At 37.9% G+C, this 18,564-nt stretch overlaps 1 protein-coding gene across 1 annotated transcript; it reads right to left on the bottom strand.

Annotated features, from left to right (window-relative positions):
- Positions 1–2,546: 2,546 nt before the first annotated feature.
- Positions 2,547–14,786, bottom strand: LOC118425745 (beta-1,4 N-acetylgalactosaminyltransferase 1-like). Its single transcript, XM_035834818.1, has 5 exons — positions 14,607–14,786; positions 12,773–12,913; positions 12,518–12,638; positions 6,357–6,464; positions 2,547–2,996 (listed from the first exon to the last, which is right to left on the bottom strand). Exons 1-5 carry the CDS (start codon positions 14,619–14,621, stop codon positions 2,818–2,820), a joined length of 564 nt encoding a protein of 187 aa, XP_035690711.1. The 5' UTR covers positions 14,622–14,786; the 3' UTR covers positions 2,547–2,817.
- Positions 14,787–18,564: the final 3,778 nt, after the last annotated feature.

Consider the following 18,564-nt stretch of genomic DNA (forward strand, 5'->3'; position numbering starts at 1 on the left):
CTGAAAATGCTCTGTCTCTGAGCGTATAATGCGGCCTTAAAGCGGCATTCCAGACCAGTTTGGCAAGGGCTGGCCATACGAATCGCCATCTTGTATTTTGGGCTGATGATGTCATGATATTAGCATAATTTATGCATATATAATTATGAACGCAATGTTAAATAACATAATATTTTAATTATGTAACAAAATAGCAGTAACATTGTTAGAACCCAAAATAGTGGTTTGTGGCAAAACTGCCTGTCAACAAACGGTTGCCACGGCAACACGAAAAAATGGAAAATTTGTGAAACTTCGTAAAATTGTTGAAAACAATATTTTAGGAAAACTTACTAAATTTGGTGGCTTTAGCGTAAGGTCTGGCTTTATAGGACATGAAAGTGGGCGCAGGCCTTAAAAGCCCCCCCCCCCCCCGCGTCTGAATAGGGTTAAGGCATTTGACCGTTCTCGAAACGTCGTGGTTCCGCGGGGTCAACTGCGGTCACTAAATGGTTCGAATTACATGTTCGGTTCCATCGCCCTGTTAACCTTGCGAGGCGCCCTTTTCACTCCCCAGCGATCTCCATGGAATCACAGGCAGCAAGTTCCCAGAGTATCTATCTCGATTTAAAAAAAAAAAAATTAAGGTTAAGTTTTTGGTGTGTCTGTCAGTCTATTTGTTGTCAACATAACTCCAGAACCTCAGGGCGGATTGTAATGGTATTTGATGTGGGTTGGTGCTGCACAGAAGAAAATCAGGGTTGATTTTAGCCCCCTGGTGTGTGACCTTGGTACTGCAAAATAACTTAATTAACTTGATTTTTGACGTCTCTGTATAATGTCTGTATAATATTTTTGATTGGTTGTAAAAATTGTATTTTTGAAAATTAAAGTTAACGGGCACAACTCGTATTTTGAGAATGTCTGACGTCATAATGACGCCATATTTAGTCAAAATAAATATCTCATAATACCTATTTTTTTTGCATCTACATCACTCTCTTAAAATTTGGCTGTCTTTTGATAAGTCGTTTAAAAATACAGGAGTAAATAGAGAAAGGACTCAAAAGCGAACTCCCGACCAGAAAGTAATATCTTTTAATCACAGTAAAAACAGAATATGTTGCATCATTGGGTATAAAGTTACATCTTTACTCTCAATACTACGTATGTTTATAGTACAAACTACATTTACAAATACACCATGATGAATCTAAATTCCACATACTACATACATTATTTAATATAGACTCTGCCTTCACCCCAGTAGACAGACTGTGATGATTATGTTTCAATAAAGTATAATTTACATCATCGTATAGCCTGCAGGCGCCGAGGACTAATCAGAAGGCCTTGTTACTTGCTGGTTATAACGCCGTGACACATAGATTCCGGCCAGCCCGGTGTATATCGCTCATTTTGATTGGTCAGAATTTTATAAGAAGGAGCAATACACACAGTACTCTAACCAATCAGAATTAGAGATACATGAGCAAGAAGGTAAAGACAGATCTCGGAGGGAGAAATGATCATGAATACACTATAGTACAATTTTCAAAAGGTCTTGACATACCAAGACTGCATTGTTTCGAATGTTTGCTCTAGAAATTTTGTATTCAATTGCAATATGTAATATCCCTATGTACAAAAGGATAATTGTGAATCTTAAGACATTCTACAAATGACTTCACACGCATAGTAGCTAAGGAGTCTATACGTCAGACGGGAGTTTGTGTTGGCTATATGATAATAATTATATATGATAAGGACCCGCCTGTTCCTCGTTGTGATGGTGTGATACCGCCTGGCCCTTTTCTATAAGTGTTCACTGCTCTGCGAGGCAATCAGAATCCGCGATCGATTGCGCAACGACACCGATGGTGGTGTTTACGCAGACACGGCCCGAAGAAAATAAGAATTGTGTGCGATGGACGTCCTGAACGACCGATCATAGCGTACCAAAACAAACCATGCCCGAACAAGACTGTTGCGTTTACGGTAGCCGTCTCAATTCTGTTTTACCGCAGAACCACACCTTACCACCTGCTTTTATACCCTGTGCAGGAGTGTTGCGTTTGCCGTCACCCGTCTCAGTCCCGTTTTACCGCAGAACCACATGTGCACACCTTTCCAAAGTGTACCACGCCCCGTACAGGTGTGTTGTGTTTGCCGTAGCCCGTCTCAATCCTGTTTTACCGCAGAACAATACCTAACCACAGCGTACCACAGCCTACCACGCCCCGTACAGAAGTGTTGCGTTTGCCGTAGCCCTTCTCAGTCTTATTTCACCGCAGAACCACAGCTTACCACAGTCACTAGTCTACCACAGGCTACGTATACACCCTGTAGAGGGGTCATTCATGATCAAGTCTATCGCAAGCGGGTTCTTGTTTTCTTCGGGCCGTGTCTGCGTAGACACTATCAACTCCGCCAACTTTTTACACGCTGTTTGCCATCAATTTCGTGATACTGTGGCTATTACGAGGATAGCGCGTTCGGGCGTAGTGCCCGAAAATGTCCCGCACCCCTGGCTGCATTTGCCAGCGATTCCGTGATGGCTTACATGAACGCTACACCGTTTTTATTCGGTGGTTATAGCAAAGGGCCAAGCGTTTTCACAACATATACTCATCGGGGCGGTTAATTAACCCTGAATTAATTCTAAATAAGAAATAAAACCTTATCCCGTTTACAATCGTCCGAAACGTCTTATTCATTTAATGAACAAAGTGACGTCTATATACTAACCTTTAATAAGGCAATTGCAATTAATTCTAAATTACGCGATTTATTTTAAACCTAAAATTCAAAATGATATACCCAAAAATCAATATGCTATTAGCAGACAAAATCATATTTAAACAACTCGTGATGGCCTCTCATCTGGTAATACTCCTGCCCAACCTTGCGAATGCTCTGATATGGTAAGTCATGTTCTGTTGTTGTCTGGTTGTGAAGAAATTCCACAGTAGTACAGAATGCTATTCGAATCCTCCCGAGCGCAGACATAAAAAAGGCTGTTAAGGAAGCAAACAGTCAAACTTACTAACATTCTTAATGATAATATACAGAAATGATATTATTATTGAAACACTATGACCATCTCTATTGATTTTGTCTTAAGATTTACGTTTACTCCTCGCCTTTCTGTAATTTTTATTTCAATGTCATTTAAGTCAGTTCAAGTGAGTAATTGTAAGAGGTCCACTGCAAGTCATAGTAATGTATAGTTTGTATGTTTGGTACACCTAGCAATATTGTAGACTACATTATAGTCTAATACAATACAATGTAGACTCTACGATTGAACGGTTGTTCGAACAGGCGCTGAAACTCAACCCTTAAATGGCTCATGTGTAGGGACCTATTAGCGCACCTGTCAAAAATTTTGACCGTTATAGGAGTTTATTTGCAAGTTCATGCCCGAGGGCTAATTGCAAGTACATGGTATACACATAGTGAAAATGGACAGTCATCAACAAAATTCTAATCTAATACTAGTGTTGGCTATTTCTAAACAGGTTGAGTTTGACTTTTTTTGGTTGTAAGTAGAGGGAGACGGAAGGCCCACATTTTCGAAAATTTGTGGAAGCAGAGGGAGACGAAAGGCCCCAGATTTCCGAAAATTTGTGGGTTCTGCGATTTCAAGAAAAAATTTTATGTTCGTCTGCCAATGTGGGGAAGTTGGGATAAGTCTTTGTGACTTCTCTAAACAGAGTAATTCTTTCGGTTTCGTTGAATGGGCATTTGGAAATGAAATGTGTTTCGTCCCCCACTGCTTTAGATGTATAATGGTTTAACCCTGAAACACCCAAGTGGGGTCCGTTTGGACCCCAGGCGTACCTTTTGCAGTGCCATTTGAACATTTTTAGTCTGAAGAAAAATTCCTTCCGTGACATTGTCAGCAAACATCTTCTATACCTTTTCCTAAGTTTTTATGCAGATTGGTACAATTCTGTGGAAGCTATAAAGAAAGTCCCTAACTCTTTAATGCATCACCACCAAATTTTCAGAGCATAAAAAACATGTAAAATTAAATCCTCATAAAAACTTATGTGTCATCACCATATAAAATGACGACATTATGACGTCATTAAGCTAACAAGGGCGGCCATCTTGGATTTTGACTAATGACGTCATGAAATTTGCATAAATTATGAACTTTGAATCATGAAAAAAGCATTGAATTTCATAGAATTTTATTGTTGTTAGAAAACAAACATTGTTTACCAAGAAAACTTTGTTTAAATCGAAATTGGCAAATTTTGGCAAAAATATGCCTGTCATAATTTCGTTGCCATGGCAACCACAAATAATGATAAATTTACTTTATTGACAAAAAAAATATTTGCTAACAATATTTTGTGATATATGACCAAGTTTTGCAGCTTTAGCACTAGCCATTCATGAGTTATGCGACATAAAGGTTGCTGAGGGCCTCAAAATTTCCCCCTCTTGTCAGAATAGGTTTAGTGCAAAAGATTGTCCTTCTGATCTTTTGCATAAATGATGATAATGACATGTTGAAATATTCCTCTTCCATTGACGAAGCAGTGTATGCACAATGATCACCGATAGGAATTGGAACTGAGATTTTATGAACAAAACATTTTGGGGTCCGTTTGGACCCCACTCGGTTATTTTAGTCGCAAAAAAAGGTCGGGTGCTTGAGGGTTAAGGATGGCAGACGAAACAGCAGAGAAGAAACTGTACATATATAGCATATCATAAATGTTAGAGCGAGAAGCGACTGCATATAGCGTATGATAAATGTCAGAGCGAGAAGCGACTGTATATAGCTTATAATCTCCGCCTGAGCGAATACTCTCATGAGGGTGCCCGGGCTACCTGTGTTCAAAAGATGAACTTTTAATCAATTGCTCCCTTGGAAATTTAGGAGAAGGGGCTGCACGAGCAACCTCCATGGAGGTTGCTCGTGCAGACCTCCAGCTCCACCGAGCGAGCTCTATGCGCTATGAATACAAACACTTGGTTCTCGTCACCTTCATGGAATTTTTAGTACTACATGGAGGAGCTTCTCCCATAGAGGACAAACAACCGGACTGAACTAGCAGCTGTACGCAAAACATGCTACACGGGCTATGAATGTAAACATTTGGATCACGTCACCCAAAACAAATTGGTCTTAGCGCTCTATACGGTAACAGAGGGCTGTTTGAGTAGCGCTCTACGGGTTATGAATGTAAACACTTGGTTCAAGAAACCCAAAACAAATCGGTCCTAGGGCTCCATACAGAGATACTGTAAACAACAAACACACAGAGCAGATAGCTGATCAAACAGCCCCACGGGCTATATGAATGTAAACACTTGGTTCACGTCACCATCAACAAATCGGTGTTTAGGGCTCTATACAGGGATACTGTAAACAACAAACACACAGAGCCGCTAGCTGATCGAGCAGCTCCATGGGCTATATGAATGTAAACACTTGGTTCACGTCACCATCAACAAATCGGTGTTTAGGGCTCTATACAGGGATACTGTAAAACAAAACACACGGAGCCGATAGCTGATCAAGCAGCTCCACGGGCTATATGAATGTAAACACTTGGTTCACGTCACCATCAACAAATCGGTGCTTAGGGCTCTATACAGGGATACTGTAAACAACAAACACACAGAGCCGCTAGCTGATCGAGCAGCTCCATGGGCTATATGAATGTAAACACTTGGTTCACGTCACCATCAACAAATCGGTGTTTAGGGCTCCATACAGAGATACTGTAAACAACAAACACACAGAGCCGATAGCTGACCGAGCACATCTACGCACTATGAATATAAACAAGGAGGTTACAAATCATGCGGACAAATCAATACTCATTACCTAACGTACCATTGAATTACCCAAGAAAGTGAATATTTTTTTCTTCAAGCGGATTTTTGGTCACAGAATGGTGAGTTGGGAAAAGTAGTCGGAATTTATCGGTTCAAAAGCCCCCCCCCCCCGGTCTGAATAGGGTTAACATTTGTAAGTACCTGGTATTTTTTTCCATCAAAAACCATATAAATGAATAAATTTAATCTATTTTTATTACCCTTTGTGATTATTTGCTATCTGCACTTGTTGTTTCATTTTTGTTGCATAACTTGAAGTTTTCTAAGAATACTCTTTTTCCATGGGTCCGACCAATGTAATCAAATTGATGACGTCATCATTACGTCATCTTACGTCATCTTAACGTAAAACGTCAAATACGTGTCAGATTGTCACGTCTTGTTAGAGTTATAAGACTTAGAAGTGGAGGACCTCAAAAGAAAACACACCCCGGTCCAGGCACAGGGATGACCATAAAAGCCCGGTCTGAATAGGGATAGAAATAGAGGATAGAGATGACGATTGCATATCATACCGTAATGCCCAACACGGGACAAGGCTGGATGTGGATCGAATCCGATGGCTTTTACTTCATTTGTGGAAGCAAGGAAGAAATTTGGGACGTGGTCTGCAACGTAACAACCTGAAAGAAAATAAAATGGCAAGTAGTGTGAGAATATCTCTGACTAGAATGGCTTTTGGTGTTTTGAGTTTAGGAAATTTCTTGATTATTTTCAAACTTAACGTACATGAGCTTCCCCGTCAAAACCCTAACTGGTATTGCTTCTAAGCGCTGCAGCATCTTCCGCGTCGCATTTTGCCTGAACTACATAACACTCAAGCACCCAACCTTTTTTTGCGACTAAAATGACCAGTGGGGTTCAAACCGACCTTAAAATGTTTTGTTAATAAAATATGTTCCGATTCCTATCGGTGATCGTTGTTCATGCATTGCTTCGTCAAAGACGAATATTTTGACATGTCAAATTGTTGAACATTCCATCTCATTATCATAATTTTTGCAAAAGATTAGAAGTTTTGCACTAAACCTATTCTGACCAGAGAGGGGAATTTTGAGGCCTTCAGCAAATTTTATGTCACATGACTCATGAACGGCTAGTGCTAAAGCTACTAAACTTAGTAATATATCACAAAATATTGTTAGCATTTTTTTTTTCAATAAAGTTAGTTTATCATTATTTGGGGTTGTCGTGGCAACGGAATTCTAAAAAGCATATTTTTGCAAAAATTGCAAATTTCGATTTAAACAATGTTTTCTTGGTAAACCTTGCTTCTTTTCTTACAACACTAAAATTCCATGAAATTCAATGCTATTTTCATACTTAGGAACTTAGACTCAGACGTTTGTTTTAAAAGCTGTACGTTTGGACCCCAGACGGACTTTCTTTACAGTTTCCAAACTATTGTTTCAATCTTCATAAAATCTTAGGTGAAGGTATAGAATATATTGGCTGACAAAGTCACAGAGGAGACTTTACCTCAGATCAAAAATGTTCAAATGGTACTTCAAAATGTATGCTAGGGGTCCAAATAGACCCCACTCGGATGTTTGAGGGTTAAGTTGGATCTACTGAATTTGACCACGCCCTTGTGGGCAGTAGAGTGCGTCTACAGCCCCAAACTGTCCATCGATCTCGGCCAATGGGTCAACCTAGCATAAAATTCACTAACATGTTTGTTCCAGAAAAAGTCAAAGAGTATGTGTCCAAGCCATACCAAGCATTCGAGCATACAACAGACCACGCCCCTAATGCAACAACAAAGTGGAAGGTCATGCAAGGTGTAATCTACACAGCAATCGCGTCTTTTGGCAAAAAGGCCGACACAGTCAAGACCGGTTCAACGCTCACATCTTCAAAATAGAGCCTGTTATTGAGGCCAAACGCAAAGCCTTCATAGCCCACAAAGGGTGCCCAATAGGCAGACACTCACAGCGCTTAGGAATGCTCGTAGCACGGCACAGCGTACTGTACGATAACCAAATATGCAGGGGCTGATGTGCTTGTTAAATTCTATAATTTCTTAAAAGTCTGGGGTCATTATAAGAATTTGTGACGAAATTACATATGTATTAATTCCCTTTGTGTACTTGTACAAGTACAATCATTAGGCTAAAACACAATATATTTGCTCATTTTGGTACTTTATCGTCATGTTGACAGTCCCTGCAGAAGAAAAAATGTCTTGTTTTTTTCCCCCTGAAATCAGGTGAACATTAATGCGCGCGCAGATGTCATCCATAAAATTTACTTGTTGTGGCCCAATCGAACATACCGGTACACTTCTCAGTTAGGCTTATATTTCTCTCTTTGATAGTTACATGTGTCTTATGTTTGAGTATGTGCTATTATGAAATGAAGTAGACTTTTAAACTGTCCTCATTATCTATGCAAATTAGCCCCTGATTACATCTGCAGAGCCATCTCACTCATTCGCTCGCTCACAGTTCATGACAAAAACTATCTGCATTCCAAATACCATGACAATCTGTGAACCCAAATTATTCCACCCCAACGGGATGATACAACTACATAGGCGCGGAAAAAATCTTGTAGAATTCCGGACTATTTTGCCAATCGGACGTATCATATACTGTTACCCTAGCCCCTGAGATGTCTATAAAAACACCCTCAAACCACCACACCCTCACCCATTTCACGGAGGTTGAGTTCTGCGAACGTTTGTTGATATTATTGGCTAAAACTGTAATTTCCAATAGTACATAAATTTATCAAACGAAAAGTTGACAACGTTTCTTATGCATATTCCAGTCTTTTAAGACATCTGTTGTCTGAGATTGTGAGTAATGTCAGCTACACATTCCACCCTAGTGCCGTGTGAGTATTTTGTACTGTATTTATTGACTGGGAAATGGGCCCTGGTGATAGATGGCTAAATTTAGCAATAGTACACCTTCTGACTTATTGTGTCTGTCAATATACAAATACGCATCTGGCACAGCCAAATGTATTTTTGGTAGCACATTAGGTAGACCTATCAGTTTTGTTTTCGACCATAAATGTCACAATAGCACATATTGATATACGCCTGGGGTCAGTTTTGACAACATACTGTGGTTTGAGGGTTAAAGTTATTAAATAGAATGATGTCCTTAGGTATCTAAGTCTGCCAAGTCTTATGTTGTCAATGACGACGACACTCAAGCCTTTACGACGTATTATACTGAAAAGTGTCAAGTAATTGTGTTTTGTAAAAAAAGTACTAACAAGCATTTAGCGTTGATGATGACAATGCCAATCATCTTGGATTTTGAACCACGGCGTCATCAAATTGCCATTAATCATGAATATTTCATTATACTTGTAATTTAGAATTAAGAGGATGTTAATGATATAAGTAAGCAAGTTTGGTCTATCAATAAAAACATGAAGTCTCAAAATCAAACTAAAATTACTCAATTTGTTAAAATATGGCTGTCAGAAACCCGAAACTCGTTCTTCACAGAACTGCTGCCAACCATTCAAAGCTGAGCTTGCTAGTGAACTCATACTGTGGAAGCCAACACACGGGTATGCACATGCTGGGCGTCCTAGACTAACATACATAGACCAACTTGCACGTGATGTGGGTTTCGGGTCGAGGACCTTAAGAACGCTATGGGGGACAGAGAAGTCTGGAAGGAGAGGGTGGACTTGGTCCGGGCAAGCAGCCCGCGATGATGATGATGATGATTCTTTAGGAAGTAAATAAGTTTTGTAGTCCTAGCACACGTAGTTCGGCAGTAATACGACGTCAAAGTTGGTGCAGACACATTAAACCCACCATCCCACCAACACCCCCACACCCCCCGTCTAGATAGGGTTAATAATGTATATGTGTTGTTATAAGTTTATTTATCCTGATTTCAGTTGGAATCGTTCGTTATGTGTTCTTTTATTGTATTTCTATGTATTTTTATTGAATCGTATCGTTGTAATATTTCGGTATGGCGGCTTTGAAACAGTCCTCTGACACCATGGAAGGGTGACTTATGCAGTTCAATCCTGATAAGTGCTATATCATGCATATATCGAACAAACGCACATCAAATGTGTTCCCTTACAAGTTTTGTGGTCAGACTTTAGACACCACATAAACCCACACATATCTGGGTGTTACATTAGCAACAGGGCTGAAGTGGGGTGTCCATGTTAACAACATAACAACCAAGGCTAAAGAGACATTGGGAGTGAAAAAATTTTTTTTAAAGTTAAGACACTATTATAACGAAATGTGACGCTATTAAAAGTAATCACGTTGACTACATTGGCTGGAAGCATGAAACAGGTTAACAGCAAGTGCAGGTAACAGAACCGCAATGTTTGTTACGACTTGTTTTCTAAATAGAAAAAAATATCATTTACGTCAAAATAACGTCATCTTATGCAAATCTCATCTATTAGTTGGGCTCCGTCATCTTATATCCACCACAGTTAATTTAGAAAACAAAGATTAAAAAAAAAAATTTCAACAAATAATCGCAAAAGACGTCGATTTGAATTTTGGTAGTTACGAATGTAAGGGATGATAAGCTTGTTATTTTTTATCAGATTTTACGGATTATAATGGTTTTCAGTGTATAAAACATGTATCCTCTGACTGCAATTCAAGACTTCATGTATCTATTTAAAGTATGATTTCTATCTGAGCGTATGTTACCTTATCTGTTTATGTATTTGTATAAACTATATGTTTCTTTTTTGTATGAGCCCTGGAATATTATCTCAATCCGAGCTTAACGACATCTCAAGAAACTCAATAAACTCAACATGCTCCTAGGGTCGCTATCTTTGATTTTGGCCAATTGTAATATGGAAGTATCATACTTTATGAACATTTAATTATAAAATATTCCGGATGACATTGGATTTTATCCTTGTAAGCATATTACAGTAATATAGCAAAAAAACATGGCAAATACATAGTTAGAAATAAAATTAGCTATATTTGTCAAAAATGTCCAAAAAAAAGGAAAGTGTACACATTTCCTGAAATCGTTGCTGACTAACTTTTAGCAAAACTCACATTTGTTGCATTATGCAACATGAGCATTGGCGCGGGTTAGAAAAGCCCCCTTCCCCTGGTCTGAATAGGGTGAACTAACTTACAGTGGTCTCAATGTTGACAATCCAATTATTTACTAAATTCACTTATAAAAATTTGAACACTTTGATAGATATTGTGCAAATAAGTGAATTGTTTGTATAATTGGTATTTGATAATCTTCCACCTACCACAAACATCCATTTGAGTCATTTAATGGAAAACACTGTAAAACTGATATTGTCATAGCGTTATAGGTAAAAATCCAATATTGCTACCCTTTCTAGCTAAATGTCGTGATAATGCCGTCACATTATATGATGATGACAAAAAAATTGTTGCGAAGATTAAAATTTACATGTTTGTTGTCATCTGGTCATACCATAAAAGTGAACAGGATACTAACCCGCGCCGCTAGGATGATCACTAACAGAATTCAGAAGGATCATGTACCAACAGAAATCTTGTCAAAGGATGCAGGTATGCTAATCACTGGCAAAACGTATGGAAGTTAACACTAAGGTAACTGTTTTCAAGTCAATGCACAAAAAAGTACCTCACTACATGTCACAAATGTCCTGTGCTGAGAGTAAGAACTCGTTCTGCATTAATGCTCTTCATAAGCTGGGGCCCTCACCTATTACACATACCCCAGAGTGTGCAGTTCAAAGGCTGCATGCAGACTCTTTGAAATAAACTTCCCTTAGAACAGAAGCGTCCCAGTAAGTTAACGGAATTCAAACGTGGACTGACTTCGAACAAGGACTGATTTTAATACAAATCTTACCTATAGATAGGAATGGAATATGTAACCACGCATTGTTGTTCTATTTTTTGTGATTATGCTATGTTTGTCCGATTGAACGTTTGTGAAATTTGGTGTACCCAGGTTCTCTGGAAAAACAGGGCTTAAGTCATGAGAGTGCATACCTGGTTAAATAAAGTAAATGGATGAAATGAGATGAAGGGCTTACGCTAAGGCCACCAAAGTTTTCCTTAAATTTAGTTGGCTACAATTTCAAAATTTTTTTTAGTATTTTCTGTTGCCATTGCAACCATTAGTTGACAGGCATTTGGGACAAAAATTGCTAATTTCGGTCCAAACAATGACTTTTTTATGTTTGTTCTGTTTGTTGTTACGTTGTTAAATTCCAGGTGGTGGCTGTAAGATGTTACCTTAGATATCAATGTCGCCATTTTATGACGTTAGTTTGGTGTCAATGATGCTGTCATTAGCAAAATAAGGCGTAAAAACGTATATTATATTGTTACCTGCACTTCCTGGACAATTTTGTAGCATACATCGAAATTTTCTCGGAGTACCTTATTTTCATGGTTTCGGCCATGGTTCAAAATGATGACGTTATAGATACGACATAGTACGTCATAATGGAGTCAACATTTCAAAAGAAATTTCAGATTGAATGTCTTTAGAATTTCCTGTTTGGAACATTTGGTAGTCATATAATAAGTTGATTTAGAGATATATTAAGTATCAAATTATATAGTTTTACTAGGGCATTTCAACATGCCCTGACGTTTTAGCAAGATGATTTAGTCAACATTTCAACAATAGTTGTATTTAATAATACCAGCTTGTATAATCAAATTACATAAAGTAATCTGACTCACCCGGAAAACCTTTTACCTGATGATAATACTGATGTCTCTTCTCGTAACAAGAGTAAGTTCTATTTCCCACAACACGTAGGGTGTGTACATGTCTTTCTCTCCCTTTTATTGTTCCGCTCACCTTTAAAAAAGGGAAAACTATTACAATACTTTTGAATTATAGATAGTTGTGTTCAAATTAAGAATTATTGATATAAAAGATTGTCAAAATACCCCAAAAGTGTATATTTAAAAAGTTACATAAAGTTGACTCACTAAGTGCAAATTTGTCTTGTCCAGAAGTGACACAAGAACATCGAGTTTTGTTCTATTGGTAAAATGATGATCATCATCCATGTAAAGAAAATACTCAGTCCAGACTTGAGACAGACCTAGATTCCTTCCAGCAAAATACCCCTACAAAGGACAGTAATGATTTAGGATTAAAACGATCTAAATAAAAAAGCAACTGGCCAGCAACAATGACCAATCCAATGTTCGATAAAAATGACTGTGGCGTCAGTTGTTGTATACCGGATCTTTTAACATTTTTATTTATTTATTAACATTTTTGTAAAAGGCGGTTTGTAGGTGTTTACATAATAATGTTTTACTGAGAGAAAATCGAATATATTGTTTTTGCGACGAGTGTTCCTCTTCTTGCTCATGTTTATTCTTCTTCTCCTTTCCTCCGGTTTCTTTGGCACTTTGGTACTTTGCCACGATCTAGCTTCTGTTTAATTTGAATGTCATTTCTGATAATGCTTAACTGTCTACAGTGCCCAAACATACATCAAGTACGAAGGATGATCAATAAGTTCTCGGTTCCACCTAGAAATGATAAGCATAACTCAAATTTTGAGGCACAACTTCATAGTATGAAGCCTTTTATCAATATCCTCCAAATTACAAATCATTGGAGTCTTCACTTTCCAGGCATTCGTTTTTTTTAATTGAAAGGGCGAGAAAAGTGGCGAGAAAAAGAAGGGTGAAGAGTGATCAGACAATTTGACCCGCACAGATAAGGTTGCATATCAATTGTCCACTTTTTGTTGTTACCCCTTACCTAACGTTACTGGGTGTCGCCTGCAACGTAATGATAACAATAATTTGAATTTTGGTACACATTTATATAAGACTTTATACATGTACATAAAGTTAGCAATAGGTCCTGGTTGTACCGAGAAATACTAAGCACAGCTCAGAGCATAGATGTCAAGTATAAAGTCTTATATAAATATCCACCAAAATTCAAATTATTGTCATCCTTGCTTTGCAGGCGACACCCAGTAACGTTAGGTAAAGGAGAAGAAAAAACGTGGACAATTTATCTGACCTGGGGTGTGCGGGGCAACTTGTGCTGCTGGAAGTCAGACACCCAATTATTTTTGCTTCAAATAGGAAGAGAATCATTATCAAACATTTTGACAATGTCTTTTGTTAATTTTACGGCATGGGGAACACATGTCTGATCACAATTCACACCACTTTTTTCTCGCCATTTACCTTCTGATTTGCAAAAAAAACGAATGCCTGTAAAGTAATGACTGCAATGATTTGAAATTTGGAGGATATGGATAAAAGGCTCAGTACTATGAACTTGTGGCTCAAAATTTCAGTTGGGCTTATCATTTCTAGGTGGGACCGAGAACGATCACCCCTCGTATACTTGGCGTTTCCTGCTTTTTTGGACTAAAGCCTTCTCGGTTTAAACTATAAAATGTCTTATCAAGTAATAAAATGATAAGCTAGTATAGAGTGTTCGTGCACACAAATTATCTTCATATAGTATCTCCAAAAATGTTATATGTTATAGTTTCACAAGCGTTTGTCTGTCTGTGTACGAGACAACTCAAGAACGGCTGGATGGATTGGCTTCGTTCTTATTGTGTTGGTGGGTTGTGATAAAAGCTGGAAGTAATTTGATTGTGGGACCTTAACGGCTTCCCCATTAATTAAAAAAAGATAAATAAACGCAATTTTAGCTTGAAATATGTTATGTAATTAAGTTATTAATTAAGTGTATGTTTTGTGCTTTCATGCGTGCTAATTTAATGATATCTATTGTATTTATTTCAATTAACAAGCTTCAATATGCATGTTTACTTACAGTAAAGTCAGGCATTCTGTAGTGATGTACGTTGTTATATTGCAGGTTTGTGAATTCACTGCGAGGAGTGTCGTCAGCAAGGATGATTCTTAGCCCAGGATAAAATCTCTGGATGGAGTTAATGGCTGACCTTGCCTTGTGGTATCGAAGGTAAGTTTTTATAACTACAGTTACTCTTTCTTCGATAGTTCCTAATTGAAAGAAAATATATGAATATGACTTAAAAGTATTAAGTAACAAACCATAAGCTCAAACTCAAACACATGCTCGTGGCATTAAATATAAAATATGAATATGTTTAACCCTCAAACACCCGAGTGGGGTCCATTTGGACCCCAGGCGTACATTTTGAAGTGCCATTTGAACATTTTTGATCTGAAGAAAAAATCCTTCCGTGACTTTGGCAGTCAATATGTCTTATACCTTATCCTAAGCTTTCGCAAAGATTGGTACAATAATGTGGAAATTATAAAGAAAGTTTGTGTTCAGTCCCTCTGGGGTCCAAACGGACCCCAGCAAAAATGTGCAGTTTTTAAAACAAACTTTGGAGGCTAACTCCTTAACCACTTACAGTATGACTACCAAACTTTCAGACAATGATAAGAATGTAAACTTAAATCATCACAAACATTTCTGTGTCATCAACATGTAATGTGACGACATTATGACGTCATTTGGCTAATCAGGGCAGCCAGCGTGGATTTTGACCAATGACGTCATGAAATTAGCATAAATTATAAATTTTAAGTCATGAAAATTGCATTGAATTTCATAGAATTTAATTGTTGTCAGAAAACAGGTGTTGTTTAACAAGAAAACCTTGTTTAAATTGAAATTGTCAAATTTTGGCAAAAATATGCCTGTTAGAATATGGTTGCCATGGAAACCCCCAAAAATGATAAACTTACTTTATTGACTAAAAACTTTTGCAAACAATATTTTGTGATAAATTGCCAAGTTTCGTAGCTTTAGCTCTAGCCGTTCATGAGTTATGCGACATAAATGTTGCTGAGGGCCTCCAAATTCCCCTATCTGTTCGGAATAGGTTTAGTGCAAAATGTGGTCCTTCTGAACTTTTGCATAAATTATGATAATGAGTTGGAATTAGCAACATCTTAACATCTCAAATCTTCCTCTTACATTGACGAAGCAATGCATATACAATGATCGCCGATAAGAAATGGTACTGAGATTTTATGAACAAAACATTTTGGGGTCTGTTTGGACCCCACTCGGTCATTTCAGTCGCAAAAAAAAGGTCGGGTGCTTGAGGGTTAAAAAAGCATTTTGATGTTTTTGTTGTTGTTGTTGTCTGTGATAGACGGGTTTCTTTAAATGTGATAAGTTGGCTTACAAGCTACTTGTACTACGTTTAAATTAGGAATATTTGGGGTAAATTAGGAATATTTTGAGTCATGTGATCCATGATAAAAACAACCAGAAACATAAGTTAATGCTTCGTGGTTGGTATCCGTAATTGCATTTCTACTGACGGCATGAAATACTCATCTTCTTATGGTTTCAATCACATTAATATGTTGATTTTACAATTTTGGTGACATGGTATCGTAGAGTAAGATTATGTATTGGTCATTCCCAAGTTGCTTCGATCTGTATTTCTTCGATTTGTATTGACAGGTATAATTTTCTTTTCTCATGCTATTTTATTTATTATTTTAGTTGCTATGCAGGTATTTGTATGTCTGGGGTTACCCAGAAAGGTACATTGAAAAGCGCCTAGCAAAAAGCAATATGTTACCCCTAGTAAAATAAAGTAAAATAAATATAAAACAATGATATGTATTAGTATAATCGCCAACTTTCCTAGAACATATCCCGGTCGAAGTCTGTTCTATGACAACATCCGTTTCGTCCGAGGGCAATCGGCGATGTTCATGAATCGCAATTTCTACTATGACAAATGCAAACAAACCCATGTGTCCGTCAACCTATATTTAAGACACACTTTTCAGCAATCAATCGCAAAAGGCGTAAATTTTGAAATTCCAATTGAACATTTCAAATCTGAAGAAGAACTCCTTCCGTGACTTTGTCAGCCAATACCTTCTATACCTTCCCCTAATTTTTATGAAGATTTGTACAATACTGTAGAAGCTATAAAGAAAGTCCCTGATCAGTCCATCTGGGGTCCAAACGGACCCCAGCAAAAAAGTGCAGCTTTTTAAACAAACTTTTGAGTTTAACTCCCTAACTACAGATCGTATCACCACCTAACTGTCAGAAGATGATAAACATGTAAAACTAAATCCTCATAAAAACTTCTGTGTCATCACAATATGATATGACGACATTATGAAATCATTTAGATAACAAAGGTGGCCATCTTGGATTTTGACTAATGACGTCATGAAATTAGCATAAATTATACATTTTCAATCATGAAAATAGCATTGAATTTCATAGAATTTTATTTTTGCAAGAAAACAAGCATTGTTTACCAAGAAAAACATGTTTAAATCAAAATTTGCAAATTTTGGCAAAAATATGCCTGTCATAATTCCGTTGCTATGACAACCCCAAATAATGATAGATTTTTAAATTTACTTTATTGACAAAAAAAATTGTGATATATTACGAAGTTCCGTAGCTTAAGCACTAGCCATTCATGAATTATTGGACATAATGGTTGCTGAGTGCCTCAAAATTCTCCTCTCTGGTCAGAATAGGTTTAGTGCAAAATATGGTCCGTCTGATCTATAAATGCATAAACTATGATAATGAGATGGAATTAGCAACACCTTAACATGTCGAAATATTCCTCTTACATTGACGAAGCAATGTATGTACAATAATCACCGATAGGAATTGGAACTGAGATTTTATGAACAAAACATTTTGGGGTCCGTTTGGACCCCACTCGGTCATTTTAGTCGCAAAAAAGGTCGGGTGCTTGAGTGCTATGTAGTTAAGGCTTTATGCGACTCGGAAGATGCTGCAGCGCTTAGAAGCACTTCCAGTAAGGGTTTTGACGGGGAAGCTCATGTACATTAAATTTGAAAATTTGGCCCAAGCCGTGGACACTATGGCCCAAAAAATCAGTGGAAGGAGTACTTTTTACCTTGGTTGGTGAATGTTTTGTGTAAATTGACTGTGTACAGACAGTAAATAAAAACAAAAAAATGCAAGTATCAAGACCACAGTGTATTGATTACGATCAAAAGCTAGCTGGAGTCCATGCGGACCCCAAAAGAAAATCAGTTATAGAAATTTAAGAAATTAATGAAACAGAGTTGTCTGCACTGTGTAGAAGGACAACGTCATGAGTCACAATTACCTGAAATTTCAAAAAAAATATCACAAATTACATGGTACATAACATGCCCATAGCATGCCCGCGCATGCCGAGAACTAGCGGGGCCGAAGTGTCCTCCGAGCCTGGGCCGAAATGTCCTCGGCGTGGGGCCAAAGTGTCCTGGACTTGAGGCCGAAATGTCCGTGCCGAACTGTCCATGTGCCGAACTGTCCTAATACCGCCCAAAGACCAGAAATCTGGACCAAGGCCACGCGACCATAAAATACTATCTAATACCAGGATGTCAGTGCTAATTTGAATCCACTCAAACTCCTTACATCATAAACGACTTAGACCCTGCAGGAGATCTTACGGCCCTTCTATGATATTCTGTCCGGCCATGAGAATTGTTCCACCCTTACTGTTTTTCAAATTAAGTGATCTGAATGATGACAGCGACTTTTATGACAGCGACTTTTATTAACTCGGAAATGTCTATTTGAGTCATGACAGTAAGTTACAGAGGAGGTTGAGGGAAGTTCGAGAATCGGCCCGCCTCACATTCTTCCTTATAGGTGATTTATGTGATTACAATGACTTCTAATAACACGGACATTACTACGTGAGTCTAGTTTTTAACATTCAAGTTTGAGATTCAAGTTTTGGACATGTTTCGGAAGTGTTTACGGACCAGAAGCGTGGCGT

Source organism: Branchiostoma floridae, chromosome 1, assembly GCF_000003815.2.
Source record: "Branchiostoma floridae strain S238N-H82 chromosome 1, Bfl_VNyyK, whole genome shotgun sequence".
Taxonomy (NCBI): domain Eukaryota; kingdom Metazoa; phylum Chordata; class Leptocardii; order Amphioxiformes; family Branchiostomatidae; genus Branchiostoma; species Branchiostoma floridae.